At 43.4% G+C, this 19,349-nt stretch overlaps 1 protein-coding gene across 1 annotated transcript in view; it reads right to left on the bottom strand.

Annotated features, from left to right (window-relative positions):
* The window catches only part of MUC16 (mucin 16, cell surface associated), a 114,674-nt gene that overhangs the window by 18,072 nt on the left and 77,253 nt on the right, over positions 1-19,349 (bottom strand). Inside the window, exons 45-63 of the mRNA XM_075540771.1 lie at positions 19,293-19,328; positions 18,749-18,811; positions 16,866-16,990; positions 16,693-16,760; positions 16,121-16,293; positions 15,825-15,860; positions 15,467-15,529; positions 14,444-14,556; positions 14,261-14,328; positions 13,632-13,804; positions 13,333-13,372; positions 12,961-13,026; positions 10,413-10,578; positions 10,240-10,307; positions 9,652-9,824; positions 8,056-8,091; positions 4,830-4,954; positions 4,669-4,736; positions 2,204-2,376 (exon numbers count right to left, since the gene is read on the bottom strand). Of these exons, the coding sequence (XP_075396886.1) occupies positions 2,204-2,376; positions 4,669-4,736; positions 4,830-4,954; positions 8,056-8,091; positions 9,652-9,824; positions 10,240-10,307; positions 10,413-10,578; positions 12,961-13,026; positions 13,333-13,372; positions 13,632-13,804; positions 14,261-14,328; positions 14,444-14,556; positions 15,467-15,529; positions 15,825-15,860; positions 16,121-16,293; positions 16,693-16,760; positions 16,866-16,990; positions 18,749-18,811; positions 19,293-19,328 (1,833 nt within the window). The remainder of the gene's footprint in view (positions 1-2,203; positions 2,377-4,668; positions 4,737-4,829; positions 4,955-8,055; positions 8,092-9,651; positions 9,825-10,239; positions 10,308-10,412; positions 10,579-12,960; positions 13,027-13,332; positions 13,373-13,631; positions 13,805-14,260; positions 14,329-14,443; positions 14,557-15,466; positions 15,530-15,824; positions 15,861-16,120; positions 16,294-16,692; positions 16,761-16,865; positions 16,991-18,748; positions 18,812-19,292; positions 19,329-19,349) is intronic.

Below are 19,349 nucleotides of genomic sequence, written 5' to 3'. Positions count from 1 at the left end.
TAAGGGATACTTCAAATGCCATCTCCTGTATCAAAGTCCTCTTGATTCCCCTAAATAGGCCTGACCCTTTCCTCCCTGCTTGTCTAGCGTGGCCCCAAGAAGAGGCTCTTGCATTCTCATATCAATTCCATGTCTTCTTATCTTCCCACCCATGCACTTACCTCTTCTACCGGCCTTTTAATTTATTCCCCCATCCTTTTGCCCAATAAATATTTACTAAGGAACTATTAGTGCCACCACTGGTTAGATGATTGGCTGATAAGTAAAAGATTGGTGGTATGAGTCAACCAGAGGCACTTCAGAAGAAAGTCCTGGTGGTTGGCTTATGAAAACCCAAGTGAACACAGTCCTGTTCTTATACACATCGGGTTGGCAAGAGTCAGAATCAGCAGCTTGATGACATTTTTGTTTTGTTTTAGATGCCACTCTCTCATTTACATGAGAGGAATTAGATTATAGCCTTGGAAATCCGAGGTTCTATTCAGTCTGATGAAAAATCAAGTCCATGGCATTTGGTTTGGATTCTTCTGAAAGACCCCATTTTCTATACCCATAGTACCGAGCAAAGCAGTCCCTACCCCATTGAAGCTTACACGAAGGCAAGGCATGCATTGGGCTTATCTCTACCCTTTTTACTAGGCACATGGTATCTCACTCACTGTCTTCAAGTCGATTCTGACTGACAGTGACCACATAAGACAGGATAGAATTGCCCTGTAGGTTTCTAAGACTGTAACTTTTTATGGAAGTAGAAAGTCTTGGCTAGTTTATTGTAAATGATTGGCAAATGCTAAATGAATGCACAAAATGCTGCATCTACACTCTGCACTTTCCAAGGGGGCAAATCCTAAATGGCTCCTGCATTGGCTGAAGCTAAGAGGACTGAGGTGGACACATGATACAGATGCATAACCACAAACTCACTGTGGGCACAGGCATGTCCCTGTGCCTCAGTTTACTCCTTTCTGAAAATGAGAATAATAAAGTCCACTAGGAGTTCTGATGACGCAGTGGCTAAGTGCTTGGCTGGTAACTGAAAGGTTTGCCATTCAAACGCTTGCTTCGTTTTGTAGGAGAAAGGTAGGTGTGACAATTTTCTTCTTCAAAGATTTCTAAACAACAAAAACACTAACACTGCCATCAAATCAATTTCTCCTCATAACAACCGATAGAACAGAGTATAGGTGAACCTGTGAGGTTTTCAAATCTTTAAATCTTTATGGTACCTGGACATCATAAAGCCTCGTCTTTCACCCACAGAGCTTGTTGGTGGTTTCTAACTGCTGGTGTTACAGTTAGCAGCCAAATGCATTACCCACCCTCACAGCCCGAGAAAACCTATGAGGCAGTTTTCTGTCCTCTAGGGACACCATGAGTTGAAATCAACTCAATGGCAATTCCCTAGGAGCCCCGGAAACACAGTGGGTAATGTGGTTGGCTCCTAACTAGACAGCTGATGGCTTAAACTCAGCAGAGGTACTTCTATTTTGTCCTATGAGTTGGAGTCGATTTGATGGCAATGGGCTTTGATTATTTTTAAAGGCCACATCCTCCCTGATCATCCAAAGAACAATGGTGAGAAGAGCAGGATGTAAGAGATGGTAAGTGCTAAAGAAGGGTTCCGGGGCTAGGAATGGAGCAACGGGGAGTTTTTGGATTGGCTTCACTGTGGCCATGCCTTGCTTCCTAGAAGCCAGATAGGGAACACTTTCTTGTTGAAAATTGTCCCTTGCGTAGGTTCTAGGCTGACACCAATGGCCAGCATGTTTGTAACGTAACCCCCCTAGATGTTCACAGTGTCTGTCCTCTTAGGCACAGGGTCTCAAAGAGAAGCCCATCGGAAGCATCCTATTAAAGCAGGTGGGAATTCCCTTCCATGGGGCTTCTCCAAGAGGAATCTTTTATGAGATGTGTTGAGTAAATCAAGGCTTTAGATTCTGACCATTAGGGCTCATGTCCCAGGTCATCTCTCTCATGCTAGATCTACTGGGGTTTGTTATTCAACCTTTCAGACTTTAGAGCCTTGGTTTCTTCACTTGTAAATGCTGTTAAGATCTAGCCTTGCAGATGGCTGTGGGAGGTGAGTGGTTGAGTCAGTATTCATACCTGAATTTGTTCCAACTCTTTTCCTGGGGACTAGGTCAACAGAGACCCTCCTGGCCTGAGAGGGTGGGCTCGGAAGATGGGGAACAGACACACTCACCATTGAGATAGAGGCTGTCCTTGTCCAGTGAATAGGGGCCCAGTCGTGTGATACCACGGGTCTGCCAGCTCAGCTCATGAAACACTTGCTTGGCATGTAGGCCAGGACCGCTGGGTGGCTGCCGGTAGGTGCAAAGGGCATCCACCCCTGTCCAGGCACCATTCTTCTCAGACCTAGGGAGGGAGGTGCTTCTGAGGATGTGAAGGAGAGTCTTCCTTTCAGGGGATAGATTCCACCTGTGGCCAATGCACCCCTCATATCCTGAGTTCTAGCCTTAGTGAACCATTATCAGAATCTCCAACTGGCTATATTCTTTTATCTCTGGGCCTTTGTGCATCAGTTATTCTGGTCTGGAAGACTCTCCTTACCTGGGTAATTCCACCGTCATTTTTCAGGGATCCTCAGTGATGTTTCCTCCCAACAAGGACTATCTCAAGCTGGTTCAATGGTCTCCTCAAGGACCCCCAATCTCCTATGCTTCCCCGTTAGAGTCATTTTTCTTATTGTTAGATGTCACTGAGTCATTACTAACTCATAGTGATTGTGTAAAATGGAGAGAAACACTGCCCAATTGTTGGTTGCTATCAAATAGGTTCTATCTCGTAGTGACTGTAAGTACAACAGAATCAAGTGCTGCCCAGTCCTGTATCATCTTTATAATTGTTGGTATGTTGGAATCCATTTTTTCAGCTATTTTATCAACCCATCTCATTGAGGGTTTTCTTTGAGACTTCTACATTATCAAACATGATACCCTTTTCTGGTCATTGGCCTTTCTTGATGATCTGTTCACAAGTAAGCAGCAGGAAGTCGCAAAATCTTAACTTTTCAACAGTTTCAATTGTATTTCTTTTAAAATATATTTGTTCATTCTCCTTGGAGTTCGCGGTGTAGTCAATAGGGTTCACTTACCACAATTTCAGCACATCGAGTCTTCTTGCGACTTTTATGTTTTCATTGGCTCACATTTATATACGCACGAGGCAATGGAACAGATCATGACTAGTATTAGGTGTACCTCGTTCACCGGTGACATCTTTCTTTTTAAGAATTGTAAAGAAGTCCACTGATTTTCATTGGACTTTTTTCCCCAAAGTAGATTTCCATTATACAATACGTCTTTTCATTTCTCCACTGCTGCTTCTGTGGTCATTGACGGTTGGCAGTCCCGGTTTCCCTCTATGTCATCATTTTGGGTGGGTTCATACTCTGTCTAGACTGTGGCTTCATAAGGATGGGGAGTGAGCTAGTCCAGCTCACTGGCATTACAGTGAACCTTCAACATCAAGCCCCGTTACTGGTTCACTCTAAATAACAGTCCTCCAAGACCCTACATGCTGTCGACCCAGATGATGTTCAGAGCTCATCTCTCTTCCCTTTACTCTCTCTCCACTCCAGCCACACACTGGCCTCACTTGTCAAGCTTGTACTCAACTTAAGACATTTTCCCATGCTGTTCCCTCTGTCTGGAAGGGTTTTCTTGGCATTCAGTGTACAATTCCAAAGTCCGTTACATAGAGAGGCTGTTGTTGTGTCATGTGGAAAGCTGCCCTCCACATCACTATTTATGCTCCACATCATCTCAACCTGATTGAAACAGTCTTACACCCATTATCTGTCTTCCTGCTCAGGATCAGTTCTCCATTAGCTGAGATCAGTGGTCAGAGTCTGCTTTGTCCCTGTGGTACTTTGAACATTTTGGACCCAACATGGATGGACACCAGTAACCCAGTTGCCATAGAGTTGATTCCAAGTCATGGTGACCCCATCAGTGTCAGAATAGAAATGTGATCCATAGGGTTGTCAATGGCTGATTTGTGAGAAGTAGTTTTCCAGGTCTTTCTTCCAGGGAACTTCTGGGTAGAATTCAAGCTCCAAGCTGTTGGTTAGGATTTGAGTGTGTAACTGTTGATATGGCCAAAAAATTGAAGAACAAAATCAAACACTTTGCTGCCACATTGATGCCAGCCCATGGCAACTCTATGGGTGCCAAAGAAGGCTTGAAAATGGGGTTTTCTTGGCTGCAATCTTCCAGACAGATATCAAGGCATTTCTTCTGAAGTATTACTACATGGGTTTGAACTGCCAACCTAAAGGTTAAGCTGGAGCACAAACTCATTGTGGCACCTGGAGAGTGTGATGTAGAGACTCTGACATTGAGTTGATTCCAACTCATATCAAACCCATTTGGAGTTTCCAAGGATGTAAATATTTATAGGAGCAGACAGCCTCATCTTTCTCCTGTGGATCCACTGGTGGGTTTGAACTACTAACCTTGCAGTCAGCAGCCCAACACTTACCCAACAGTACCACCAGAGAAAGGAGAACAAAAATAGATGCAGAGGAGACGCCTTCCAAAGAAGCCCAGAGCAAGCCTGAGTGGCCTCCATAGTCAGAATTCAGAACCCCCAATTCCTTGGTGGTAATGGGGAAGACAGGACAGGCTGGAGGGAGATGAATCTTACCTTAGCACAGTGACCCTACAGCCTACGTATCGGGCACCCAGACTGCTCCCCTGGAACAAGGGGCTGAGCTGGAAGGGAAGGAGGGATCCAGTGCTGGTCAGATAGGAGCAAGAACACTGGACTAGGCACAAAGGTTCAGGTAGGGGAAGTAGGCCTCTCACCAAGTGCTGCATGAGGGTATCTGTGATGTTGAACTTGTGAGAACCTATGCGGCCCATGTCAGCTGAGTAGCGCAGGTTGTTGATGGTGAAGCTCAGGGTGAATGGATCCTCGTTCACCTCCCCACCTGCAGCAAGGGACAGAGGTAATGCTCAGAGAAGGATTTCCCAACCCCCGACTGCCTCCTCCACCACCCAGTCCTTCTCCAGATAAGCCTGAGACAATGTCAGCAGGGAATTAAAGCAACAACAACATCTTGCAGTGGGTCCCATGGGTGTCAGAGTAGGCCTCTTCTCCATAACGTTTTTATGGCTAATTTTTCACAAGTAGATTTCAAGGCCATTTTTCTGAGGCACTTCTGGGAGAGATTTGAACCCAAAACCTTGTTGTTGGTAGCCGAATGCACTAACCATTTTCACCAGCCAGGGTCTCCAGCAGGAAATGAGGTGGGTGAGTGGGTGGGGATATACTGCTTAAGGACTACAGGAGAGAATTGGGGTGAGGTGGACTCTGGTTTTCCTGATGGGCTCTTTTTACTTGGGTATGGTGGGGCGGGGCAAAGGGGAGGGGGGTTGGTGAAAACACTAATGTTTTTGTTCTTCCCCAGAAGGAAATGCTCAATCCTGGCACACTGATGTGAATCTAACAACCCCCTGCATCTTCAGTCATATTCTCTCTGCTCTCTACTTGTCCCTGTGTACGTTTCACTGCCTCTGCCTGTCTTCCTATTTCCCTTTCCACTGCACAGTGTTCCAAGATCTAACAACGTGGGATAATGATGACATTAACAAAATGCAGAAGCAACAAACCAATCATAAGAACCACATCAAATTCTCTGCACTTCAATGTACTCATCTGGAAAATGAGAAAACAGTGATTCTTCCTTCAAAGATTACTGAGGCTGAAACAGGTTACCCTTGGCAAATGCTTTGTGATCAAATGATGCATGGGGTAGATTTGGTGCAAAAGATATCTTTAAAGTGTCAAAGAGAAAAAAATAAATAATAAAAAATAAAATAAATGAAAACAAAACAAAACAAAAAAGTGTCAAAGGGGAAAATGTCATTTTGAAAAGTAATGCCCACCTGACCCAATCCACAGTATTTCCCAGTAATGGAAAAGCTGCGCAAGGAATAAAGAAGACCTCGGAAGAATGGATGTGTGTGCATGATGGTGTTGGCCAAGAAGATTGAAAGGAACAAGGACTGCCAGAAGAACTAACCCACATGTCTTGGAAGAAGTAGGATCCTTAGAAATGGGGAGGGCAAGACTTGGTCACAGGGATTTTGGACATGTTATTAGGATGGACCACGCCCTGGAAAAGGTCATCATGTTTGGAAAAGTAGAAGATCAGCAAAAAAAGAGGAAGGCTTTCAAGGAGATGAATTGACATAGTCACTCCCAATAACATGTCCAAAGGATGTAAGACAAAGTCTTGCCATCCTGGCTTCTAAAGAGCATTCAGGATGTACTTCTTCCTAGACATATTTGTTTGAAGACATTATGCTAAGCAAAATAAGAATAAACATGCAAATAGACCTATATACATATATTTATAGGTTTAGTATTAAGGAAGCAGATGGATGTTGGGCCTCTACTCAAGTACTCCCTCAACACAAGAACACTTTGTTCTAATAATTTGGCATTCTGAGATGCTCCCAACATGATTGCTGAAGATAAAGCAAGTGCATAAGCAAATGTGGTGAAAAAAGCTGATGGTGCCCGGCTATCAAAAGATATAGCATTTGGGGTCTTAAATACTTGAAGATAAACAAGTGGCCATCCAGCTGAGAAACAACAAAGCCCACACCAACCCATGTGAGTATGAGGTGTTAATGGGATCAGGTATCAGGCATCGAAGACCCAAATCAAATAATCATAAGATGAAGGAGGGGGGGGTGTTGCAGAGTGGGGGCCCAAGACCTGTCTGTGGGCAATTGGACATCCCCTTACAGAAGGGTCATCCGGAGAGGACAGGCCAGTCAAGGTGCAGTGTAGCACCAATGAAACATACAGCTTTCCTCTGGTTCTTTAATGCTTCCTCTTCCTCACTATCATGACCCTAACTCTACCTTACAAATCTGACTAGACTAGAGCATGTACAGGGGTCCAGATAATAGCTGGAAACACAGGGAATATAGGACAGACAAACTCTTTGGGACTAATATTGAGAATGGCCGTACTAGGAGGGTAAGGGGAAGGTGTGGGGAGAAAAGAGGAACCGATCACAATGACCTGCCTATAAATCTCTCCCAACAGGATGGACAACAGACAAGGGGGTTCGGGGAGACATTGGACCTTATAAGACATGAAAAAAAATAATATTTTGTAAATTACCAAGAGTTCATGAGGGAAGGATGGAGGGGGAGGGAGGGGAAAATGAGCTGATACCACGGGCTCAAGTAGAAAGAACATCCTTTGAAAATGATGACGGTGACATATGTACAAATGTGTTTGAGACAATGGATGTAGGTATGGATTGTGATAAGAGCTGCATGAGCAGCAGAAAGCAAATGTTTTGAGAATGATGATGGCAACAAATGTACAAATGTGCTTGACACAATGGATGGATCAATGGATTGTGATAAGAGTTGTATGAGCCCCCAATAAAATGAATTAACAAAAATGAGTTGTATGGGCCCCAATAAAATGATTTAAAAAAAGAAAAGTTAAAAATATATATATATTTTTAAAAGAATAAATATATAAAAATTCCAATTACACGATATACTCAAAATCTAGAAATAAAAGCTTATTAGTAAGTAAGAGAAAGGAGAATCATACCTTTTAAAAATTATTATTAATTGGGGAATTAATTTTCTATTAGTGATGGTAAGTTAATTTGTCAAAAGATTGTTGTGATGATTGCCCAACATGATGAATGCAATCGGTGTCACTGAGTTGTAGGTATAAAAACTGTCATATTAACAAGGGTTTTATATTGTTTCACTGCAATTAAAAGAACAGAAATAAAGAGACAAAGAAAGATTTTTTAAGGTGACAAACAGAATAACTGGGCAAAGTTTTTGTATTAAAATGAAATTCATGGGAGGCTCCCATATTTCTGTCTAGTCCCATTTCATCCCACACTGGGATTCTTCAGGAGGAGGGTCAAGCTCAGGGGACTTTGATGGACTTTTTTCTTCACCGAGGGCAGAGAGTAACGGGACATCAACTCTGCTGCCCCCGTAGGGCCCAGCCCTGGAAATCAGGGCCAGAAGTACTCACTGTTGGTGGTTGAGGCTGAGGCTCCATAAGTGTAACCTGGAGAGAGAAGAGAAGGATCGCTGAAGAGAGTTAAGGTCTATGTAAAGTATAGAACCAACATCAGTAGTCATCGCAGCTCTATTTAGACCAGCCCGAGGGTGGAAACAACCCAACGTCCATCAGCAGATGAATAAACAAACAAAATGTGGTGCATACACAGAGTGAGCTAAGAGGAAAATGGAAATGAAGACCTGACATTAGTGTAAGTCAAACTTGATTGCTACAAAAACCATAGATATTTTATTAAATAAATGCATCAACATGTGGACACTGCCATTTCTCACTAAGCCCTCCCATCTAGGTCTACACATCCATTTGAATGGTGGTGCTGGTAAAGAATATTGAAGGAACCCTGGCTGACAAAGGAACAAACAGATCCGTCTAAAACCAGAATGCTCCACGGAAGCAAGGATGGTGAGACTGAGTCTCGCGTGTTTGGGACATGCTATCAGAAGAGACCAGTCCTTGGAGAAGGAAAACATGCTGGGGATACAGAAGGGCAATGTCAAAGAGAAAGACCCTGGACTAGATGAATTGATAGGGTAGCTTCAACAATGGGCGCAAACAGTAATTGCCGGGATGGCACACTACTGGGTGGTGTTTTGTTCTGTTGTACGTAGGGTTGGAGTGAGTTGGAACTGACTTCATGGGACCCAACAACTACAACAGGCCTATCATTTCTGAAGGCAGTGTTCCTGTTTCTTTAAATCTTCCTTAAATACATCTGTGCCCTTGGGTTTACATTCCATCTAAATATCACAGTTTGGGCTTCCTTGAGAGAATCAAACAGTGTTCCTTTGAAATGGTCTTTGAGTTTGGGGAATAAAAAGGAGTCTGAATGGGCAAGATCAAGGCTGTAAGGTGTGAGTACTAAGATTTCCCAATGAACTTCTCATTGTACATCCTTACTAACCTCAAAGAATGAGCGGGTACATTGTCATAATTATATATATAAATATAAATATAATTCAGCTCAACTTTTCACCACTGTGGTGTTCCATTTTCTTAAACTGTTCCTCTTGTTTCCTACAGGGAAAGCTATTAAGATGAACTCTTTTGAACTGTCAAACATAGTTGCCTTCTGAGATGATCTCTCTGCCATGAATTTAATCGATCTTCTCAGAAGCCACAGTTTTAATTGAATTTCAGTAAGTACCTTACTGAGAGAACTTGTTTGCAGCTATCCATTTATGATTGAGGCATGTTTGCACACGTTTGTTTACAATGAACCTGTGCAGCAAACTACAGCCCTAGCAACAACTCTGTTTGACTTACGCCTGTTCGCGTTATGATATGGATTTACTTTGAAAACTTCTAGTCAAAGGCTCAAGGAAAGAGATAGACTTTTGCAAGAAAAGCAAAGGAAAGAGGTAGTGTCTGAACCCAGTCGCTAACCCTGGTAGGGCTTTCTGGTGTATCCCCATGAACACAGAAGACATGCGCAGGAGGAAAGAGAGGTCAATACTCACTCTGAGGAAACGGAGGTCTTCCTTATGGTTGGGGGAAAACACAAGACTCCAACAGGGAGACAAGCCCAGCTGCAGAACAGCCCCTTACCATTGACATAAAGACTGTTCCGGTCCAGACTGTAGTAGTCTAACCGGTTGACACCGTAGGTCAACTGGCTCAGCTCCCAGTACAGCTTCTCTCTGTCGAACCCTGGGTCTTCGAGGTCAGAGTAGTAGGTGCAGACAGCATCTACTCCAGTGGTTGCTCTGCCTTCCCCAGACCTGCAGAAGGAAGAAATGTGGGGTGAGGACATGCCGACAAAAGGGTCCTAAGCATTCCAGGTATGTAGAGGTATAGAATTGAAGAGGAATTGGAGAGGCTGAGGGAGATCCTGTAAGAGCTTACTCTGAGGTTAAGAGGGATCTCTTTACTGTTTCTCATATGAGATAACAAGTTCATTACTGGGGACAGAAAGTATTGTCCTTAGAATTATCAGACAGGATACAGTAGTTAATTCTTCTAAGGGGACAACTCTCATATATATAAACATGGTTGCTTGTTTCCAAGTCTTTATCTTCCAGTAACCTGGGCATGAAGATGGCAAGAACTGGTCATGTGCAACTAAGTTCATACTAACTGAACCTTCTACTTGAGAGTCCACTCAGCCTACTGAAATATTCCAACCAGAGGTCTCACCTGAGCAAGGCAAGTCTGCAGCCAGAGTAGAGGGGGCCGACACTGGTCTTATTGAACAAGGGCCCAAGCTGGTGAGAAAAGAGAAGAAGGTGAGCAGGGAGACCCTGCAGGGACTGAGGGGCTGTGTGGACAGATGTGGTGGGAATGTCAGGTGGTCATCACAGGGCTTTCACCAGGCGCTGCAGGATCCTCTCAGTATTGTTGAACTTTGCTGAGCCTGGGTGCCCCATGCCATCTGTGTAGCGCAAGTTGGTGATGGTGAAGTTGAGGGTAAATGGAACCAGGGCAGGTTCAGTAGCTGCATTGGGGAAGAATAGAATGATGTTCATTTGGATCATACTATAGATCAAGGTTAAATGAAACCCTAGCTGAAAATACTATCAAAAAGTATAGCCTCTTTCTACAGGAGCTGACTGGGCCTCCTGGGATTTGCAATAGCTGGGATCCCTGAATTATTCATTCAAAGGGCATTTACTGAGCATTAATGAGCCCTGGTGGCATAGTGGATTATGAGTTGGACTGCTAACTGCAAAGCCAGCAGTTCAAACACATCACTTGCTCCATGAGAGTGAAACGAGGCTTTGTAACTCCATAAAGATTTGCAATCTCAGAGTAAGGGTATTACTACTCTGTCCTATAGAGTCTCTATGAGTTGGAATCAACTTGATGGCAGTGAGTTTGGTCTGGTTTTGGATCGGGTATAAATGTCTAACAGTAGTGGTACACACTGTTTACAATGGATTGTTATCCTAATGGTTGGCTATTTTAACCCACCCAGGTAATCTAATTCCATAAATATTACAAGCAACCGAATATGAAGAACTTCTACTCTTTAACACCTGAGGTCACTGAGGTAGAATCAACTTGATAGCAGCCAGCTCAATGTTTTGGTTATGGAATAGGTGTACAGTTCTCTGAGGGCCTCTGTGGGATCATAGATGAATAAGATGGGATATTGTGGATTGATTTATGTCCTCTGCCCTCCTCCACCCCCTCCCTCAGCACACACACAAAATATGTGCTGGAGTCCTAACTTGTATAACTGGAATTATCCCAATTAGGAAATAGGATCTTCTTTGTTATGTTAATGAGGCATTACCAGCGATAGGGTTTATACTAAAGCTAAGGATTTTTGAATTATTGCAATAACAGGTTAGACAAAGAAGGACAATCAAAAATAGGATAGACAGGTGGCATGTAAAGAGTCCCAAGAAACCAAGGGATTATATATTAAAAAAAGATTAAAGTTGTCAAGGATGCTGTTTTACTTGGGTCTATATTCACATGTCATGGAAGCATCAGTCAAGATACCAAACAATGCATTGCTGTACAAGACCTCTTTAAAGTGTTAAAGAGCAAAGCTATCACTTTGAAGATTAAGGTGTACTTGACCCAAGCTATGGTATGTTTAATTGCCTCATATGCATGTGCATATGAGGATAATGAGCAAGGAAGACCTAAGGAGAAGAGTGATGATTTTGAATTATGGAGATAAGAAAGACTATATTGAATGTACCATGGACTGCCAGAAGAAGAAATCTATCTGAAAGAAGTATGGCTAGAAGTTTCCTTAGAATCTAAAGTGGTGATACTTATTCATATATACTTTGGACATATTATCAGAAGAGACCAGTACCTGGAAAAGGACATCCTGCTTGGTGAAGCAGAGTCAGTGATAAAGAGGAGATTGATTGACACAATGGTTGCAATGGCTGGCTTACAAAGGATTATGAGGATGGCCCAAGACTAGGCAGTGCTCATTTTACTGCACCTGCAGCTGTTATGACTTGATGGTATGTAACAACAGCAGCACCAACCATCTCTGCCATAAGGGCACGATTGGTGCAGCGGAATAAACACTTGGCTGCTGGCTGAAACGTTAGTGATTAGTACCCATTTTTAAAGAGAAAGTTGAGACAATCTATTTCCATAAAGATCTACAGCCCCAGAGACCCAATGAAGTATTTCAGCTCCAATCCATATTGTCCCTAAGGGTCAAGATCAATTTGATGGCAGTGGGTTTGGTGGATATATAGGCAATAGTGGAGACGACAGCAAAAATTCTAACAAAAGATGCTGATGACCTGATTGAAAATTGAAGTGAAACATTTACAGATAGAAGAACTTGGAGGTATTCAGGAGGGAGAAGAAATGAGTTTAGCTGACAGATGGATGTGAGGTGGGAGGAACATGGAATGATAAGATTTATAAACTGGTCTCTGCTTTGATGATGAGGGGAGAGATTTTGGAGCTGAAGATAAAATGTGAGACCCAGCAGCCTCTATAAGGATCCAGGAGGTGGGTGGAAGATGGTCCCAGAGTCATGATGCCATGTGGATTTAGGCACCTGGATGTCAGATGGTTTGTCCAAGCCCAAAACAAACAAACAAAAAAAAACCAACCCAAAACTCACTGCCATCATGTTGATGCCCACTCTTAGCGACATTAAAAGACAGGGTAGAACTGCCCATGTGCGTTTCTGAGGCTATAAGTGTTTATAGGAGTAGAAAGCCCCATCTTTCTCTTTCAGAACTGGTGGTGGTTTCGAACTGCTGACCTTTTGGATCGCAGCTCACAACCACTAAGCCACTAGGGCTCATTCAAGTGGAAGAATCCACATAAACACGATCTACTTTAGGGCAAGGGAATGAAAAATTACTTGGGACAAATAATGCTGGAGGAAATATTTTATTATTGATAAAAGCCTGAGGCCTTTCCTACCTGTGGCGGGCTTGGTGGTGAAAGCAGACACCGTAGAGGATGTTGGGATTAATGTTGAAGTCACACCTGCTGGGTAAGAAACATCAGGAAAAATGTTCAAGGTGAGTTACCTCTAAGGAAACAGCAATGGGAAATGGGAGTGGGTAAGTTATGGAAATGTACAGTTTTCTATGACCCTTTAGCATGGGAATAAGACATTGAGCTCAAGAAGCTGGACAACTCTATGCATGTCCTCTGGACACTTTTCCTCTCTGTTGTTAAGCAGTGGAAGTAAGATTTGGCAATCCAGCAGATCCTACTTTTTAGATGATCAGGGGGTTGAGGGTGGAAAGGTGAGTTCCAGGCATACAATGATACAGAGATTTTTAATACTCACTATTGTAGGCTGTGACTGGTTCCCAGTGGGTGTAGCCTGCAGAGGATGAAAAAAGAAGAGAGATATTCAATGAGGAGGCCACTTGGCCACATGAGACAGGGTTGCAGGCCTATCACATCTATGATTCCTGAAAAGGAAGACAGCGTCCTCATCTGTCAGGGACCAAACCCCTACCACACACAAAAAAATAAAGACCTTGCTCAATGTACAGAGGGAAGTGTGAGTTTGAGGCAGAGACTTGTCCTATAGGATCCACCCAGCAAGGGACAGAAGATAACACAGCAGGGCCTCTTACCATTGACATAGAGACTGTTCTTGTCCAGCGTGTAGAGGCCCAGTTGGGTGACTCCTTGGGTCAGCTTGCTCAGCTCCCAGTAAAGCCACTCTCTGTCTAGGCTAGAGCTCTCAGGGTCAGGGTGGTGGGTGCAGATGGCATCCACTCTCGTGGATTCCCTGTCATTCTTGGGCCTGGGATGGGAGAAAACATGGAAGATGAACAAATGGTTTTCCCACAGCGTGGTCCAGAGATCCTTTATGGGTAGGGAAGGAAGAGGTGGGAGAAAATGAGACAATTGAAGGCCTTAGGTGTAGGATTAGAGCCTGTGGGAAAGGTCGCTTGGTCTCAAGAGGATACCTGGGGAGAGACTTTAATACTCGAAGGAAATTCTCTCTTTTATGCGAGGAAGGGAAAGAGAAGACTCAGAGGGTGGTCAGGGAGAGATCACCCTTCTGATAACCTCTCCAGAGTTTGTGGGTAGCAGTGCGGGTTGGAAGCTGCCTTGGTCCTGGAATATGTGTTCCCTAAACTTCATTTCTATTAAGAAAGCTGTATTCAGCAGGACAGAAAGGAAATTTAAAAAATACATCCCTTGTGGCCTGGTAGAACTTGTGGTAGCTGTCAGCTTTCTTGCCTAGGTATCTCACCTGAGTGAAGTCAGGGTGCAGCCAGAGTAGAGGGGGCCAACACTGGTCTTATTCAACAATGGCCCAAGCTGGTGAGAAAAGACAAGGGCGTCAGTAGAAGGGATGTAAGATCATCAAAGGACTGAGTGGTGTGTGGACAGTTATGAGGTGAGGCTGCCCACGAGGTCCTTATAGGGCTCTCACCAGGCGCTGCAGGATCCTCTCAGTGAAGTTGAACTTAGCAGAGCCTGGGATTTCCATGTCATCCGTATAGCGCAGGTTGGTGATGGTGAAGTTGAGGGTGAAAGGAACCAGAGCTGCATTGGGGAGGAAGAGAAAGCAGTCCCATTGAAACTTGTCCAGCAGTACTGGCAGTGGGCTAAGTACACAATAGCCATCTCCAGAAGCTTCAGGAGGGAGCGATCCGGAATTCACAAGAGTTGAGAGAACTAGACTCACTCAAGAAATGAGCATTTATAGATACAAATGTTTGTGGATGGACGAAGTGGCTCACAATGGGCTATTAACCTATACTTTGGCAATACAAAGCCGCTCTAGTGGTCTGCATCCATAAAGATGACTGAGAGGAAACCCTCTAGAGCAATTCACTTCGCAACACTTGGGGTCACACTAATTTGGAACCAACTTAACTGCAATGGGTTTTATGCTTTTGATTAGAAACCGTCTAATTCTGTCTGACACAGTTCTGTGGGTCAGAAACAATTAGATGTGGTGAGTTTGATGACTACATAGGTCACAAAGAAGGCTCTTATAGTCACCCTAGCAAAAGATGCTAGTGTCCTGACTGAGGATAGAGGTGAAGCAGATGTAGATAAGGGAAGGACATAGAGAGATGCAGGAGGGAAAAGAGATGAGCTTCAGGGATGAATGGATGTGGGAAGTAAGGAACAGAGAGTGACAAGGTTGGCGTGCCTGTGTCTATTGTGGTGATGAGGAAAAGGACAGGTTTGAGGCATGACAATGACTTCGTGGCAGACACGTCAAACCAAGTAGCCTCAGTGATGCCTCAGGAGTTGGTTGACAGTGGGCTCAGTGTCATCGTGGCTGTGGATTAAGATACCCAAGGTTATGTGGTTGGTACAATCCTCGTAAATGGATAAGCTCCAGTGGACACAGTGAATGAACACTGAGGAAAAGAAACGATTTGGTGCATATAATGCTAGAGACATGTTTTCATTATTAATAAAAGCTTGAGGCTTTTTCTACCTGTGGGCTTCGTGGTGAAGGCAGGTAGCGTAGAGGATGCTGGGAATGATGCGGAGGTCACAGCTGCTGGGAGAAATACCAGGATGGAACATAGTTAGTTCTAAGGAAATGACAACAGGTTTAGGGGACTGAGTTATGGAAATGTATACTTTTTATGACCCTCTCAGCTTGGGATTAAATAGGGCATTGGCTTCAAGAGGATGAGCAACTCAATCTACATTCTAGGCATGTCTTCTCTACCTTTCACCTCCTTGTGGTACGTGGAAGGAAGCCTCAGCAGGTCTAGCAGGTTCTATTGGTTTTAAGAGCTATGGGGTGGTTGCAGGCACTCAGGGACATTGGGCTCTGTAATACTCACGTTTGGAGGTTGTGGCTGGTTTCCAGTAGGTGTAACCTATAGTTTGTATAGAAAGAAGAGGGAGTGATGGTCAGTGAGGAGGCAATTTGACTATAAGAAGCTCATCACTGCTGTGATTCCTTAAAAGGAAGACAGAGTTCCTACCAAACCTTTACATACACCGGAGAAACGGCCCTTGTTCAAAGACTTCTAATCGGAGAGCTCCAGAGAGAAACCTGAGCTTGGAGCAGAGAGTTGCCCTATTCAGACCCTCCTAGCATGATAAAGGAGAAACCCACCACAGCACGGCTTCTCACCATTGACGTAGAGACTGTTCTTTTCCAGAGTGTAGGAGCCAAGTTGGGTGACTCCTTGGGTCAGTTTGCTCAGCTCCCAGTAAAGCCACTCTCTGTCCAGGCTAGGACTCTCAGGGTCAGGGCGGTGAGTGCAGACGGCATCCACTCGGGTGGCTTCCCTGTCCTTCTTGGACCTGAGGAGCGGGATGAGTGGAATGAAAATAAATGGTGTTCCTACAGATGGGTAATGAGATTCTTTATGGGAAGGGAGAGTTTGGAGAAAATGAGACAAATGAAGAGCTTTATTTTGGGATAGAGCAAGAGGTCTATTCCCATTTATCTCAAGAAGATCTCTGGGGGCAGACATTCACATTTCAAGGGCATTCTCTCCTTGGTTAGATGAAGGACCAGAGGATTCAGAGGGTGTCCATGGAGTGGACAGTACTGATATGGGTTCTCCAGAGAGTCATAGAGTATGTACCTCCTAAACTCCAGCTCTGTGGAGGAAGCTTTTCTCGCAGGGCATTATGAAAACCAAACAAATGCCTTGGGTTGTGAGTTCTCATGGTAGCTATTTTGTCAAGGTGTCTCACCTGAGTGAGGTCAGTGCACAGCCATAGTACAGGGGGGCAACACTGGTATTATTGAACAAGGGTCCAAGCTGGTGAGAAAAGAGAAGGAGGTCACAAGGAAGCTCCAAGAGACTGCAAGTTTGTGAGGATAGTAATGCGGTGGGGCTTCCCAGTTGGTTATTAAGGGGCCTTACCAGGTTCTGTAGCATCCTCTCAGTGAAGTTGAACTTAGCAGAGCCCGGGATTCCCATGTCATCTGTGTAGCGCAGGTTGGTGATGGTGAAGTTGAGGGTGAAAGGAACCAGAGCAGGCTCAGTAGCTGTATTGGGAAGGAAGAGAAATCTGTCTATTTGGATATTGACCAGAAGTAATAGCAATGGAACAACAGCTACCATCTACAGGAGCTGTAGGAGAGAGCATTCGGGAATTCACAAATGTTGAGAACCTAGACGCTTCCATTCAATAAGCATTTAATGAGCACTAATGGGTGCAAGCAGAAGAGCTGAATAAAAAATACAAAAGGCCATCCCTTGATGAAAAAGAAAGTACTATAATGAAATGTACAAAGACCTAGCCTTAGAAAGCCAAGTAAAAACACACTTAGCATATCTCAAACTGGAGAAGTGAAGACAGAAAATCTCAAGCTTTCTCGTTTCAATATTGAAGGATTCTATTAGTAAACTATGGAATGATACAGAAGACATCATAAGTCACTGGAAGGAATACACAAAGCCCCTGCAGCAAAAGCAACTGCTTGCAATAAGCCATTCCAAGATAAAATGTGTGATCACCAACCAATGATACTGAAGGAAGACATCCCAGCTGTGCTGAAGGCATTAATGCAAAGCAAGGTCCAGCAACTGGCTATATATCAATCGAGATGTTTCAAAAGCTGACAAAGCACTGGAAGTTCTCACTCATCTAAGCCAAAAACTTTATTATTATTATTTTTGCTTTTAAAGAAATGTTTATTGACCCAGAGTTTTATTTACTTTTTATAAAGAATTTTATTTGAACATAATCCAAATACCATACAATTAAATAGTTCAATCATATTAAGAAGAATTGTCTAATCATTACTGGAATCAATTTGGGAACATTTTCTTTTTTACTGTACTCCTTGTTATTAACTCCCCATTCCACCCCAACCTCCCTTGCTATTACCCTAAGGAATCATTAATCTAGTTACTTTCTATATAGATTCACCCATTATGGACTTCATATACTAAGGAATACACACAAAAAAACCAAGGCGAACAAAATAAGACAAAGAGTCAAACATGTTAACAATAATGAAATAAAATAGGGAAAAACCGAAATTCAAAAGAAAACAGAAAATATGAAAAAGTAGAACTATATTAAAATGAGTCAAAAGGGAGACCAATAACAAGGCATTCAATTTTAGCTTCATTACTTCTATCATGATTCACTTTCTGTATTCCAAGGACTTCTGAAGAAAGTAACCTGGAAAGCCAACCAGAAGAGATTCATATTTGTGCCCATTCTACATAAAGGGGACCCAACAGAATGCAGAAATTATTGAAGAATATAGTTGATATCTTGTGAGAGTAAAATTTTGCTGAAGTTAATTCAGTGACAGTTGTTGTGCTACATTGATAAGGAACTGATAACAATTCAAGTTGGCTTAAGAAGAGGATGGGACATGAGGGATACCGTTGCTGATGAATTTTGACTGAAAGCAGGGAAAACAAGAAAGATGTTTACTTGTATTTTATTGACTATGTGGGAGGTGAGGAAGAGGAATGCCAGGGCTGGTGTGTCTGCCTGTGTGAATCATAAAGTAAGGAAGATGGTTGAGGAACGATGATGACTTATGACTTTAGGGTGGGCATGTGGGCAATCAAGCAGCCTCAGTGATATCTCATTATTTTCATGGAAGAGTGATCCTGCGACATTATATATACAGTGTGGATTTCAGGCTAGTGGTTGGTAAAGTACACATAAATATATGAATTTCCATAGTGAGAATGAGTGAGCCATGAAGGAAGAAATGATGTAGCACAAAAGTGCTGGAGAAATTATGTTGTTATCAATAAAAACCTAAGATCTTTCCTACCTGTGGGCTTGGTGGTGACAGCAGAATTCACAGACGATGTTGAGTGGGACGTGAGGGTCACAGCTGCTGGGTCAGACACATTGGGAAGAAAATTCAAGGTGTGTTAGCTTTAAGGAAATAGTAAGTGATGATCCTAAGCTATGGAAAGGTAGAGTTCTCTCTGACTCAAGTTTGGGAGCAGGACATTGGCTTAAAGAAGATAGGCAACTCAATTCCTATTCTATGCTTATCCTTGACATTCTTTCTTTTCTGATGGCAAGTAGTGGGAGGAGATGTTTCCAGGTCCAGCCAAATGAAACCGAACTCATGTGTTCGCATCAATTCCAACCCAAATCCACCTTATAGAACAGGTTAGCTCTGCCTATGTGGGTTTCTGAGAATGTGACACCTTAGTGAGGTAGAAAGTCTCATCATTCTCTGGTATACACCTTGTGGTTTTGAACTGCTAACCAAGCCTATGCCCTGGTAGTTCCAGGTGGTCCTATTATTGTGAAATGAGGGGTGTTCCCAGGCACACAGGGATATTGAGGTCTGTAATACTCACTTTGGGAAGTGGTGGTTGGTTCCCAGTAGGTGTAACCTGCAGGTGGTAAAGAAGAGA

Source organism: Tenrec ecaudatus, chromosome 1 (genome assembly GCF_050624435.1).
Source record: "Tenrec ecaudatus isolate mTenEca1 chromosome 1, mTenEca1.hap1, whole genome shotgun sequence".
NCBI classification, from domain to species: domain Eukaryota; kingdom Metazoa; phylum Chordata; class Mammalia; order Afrosoricida; family Tenrecidae; genus Tenrec; species Tenrec ecaudatus.
This window is presented reverse-complemented; position numbering and strand designations above follow the sequence as displayed.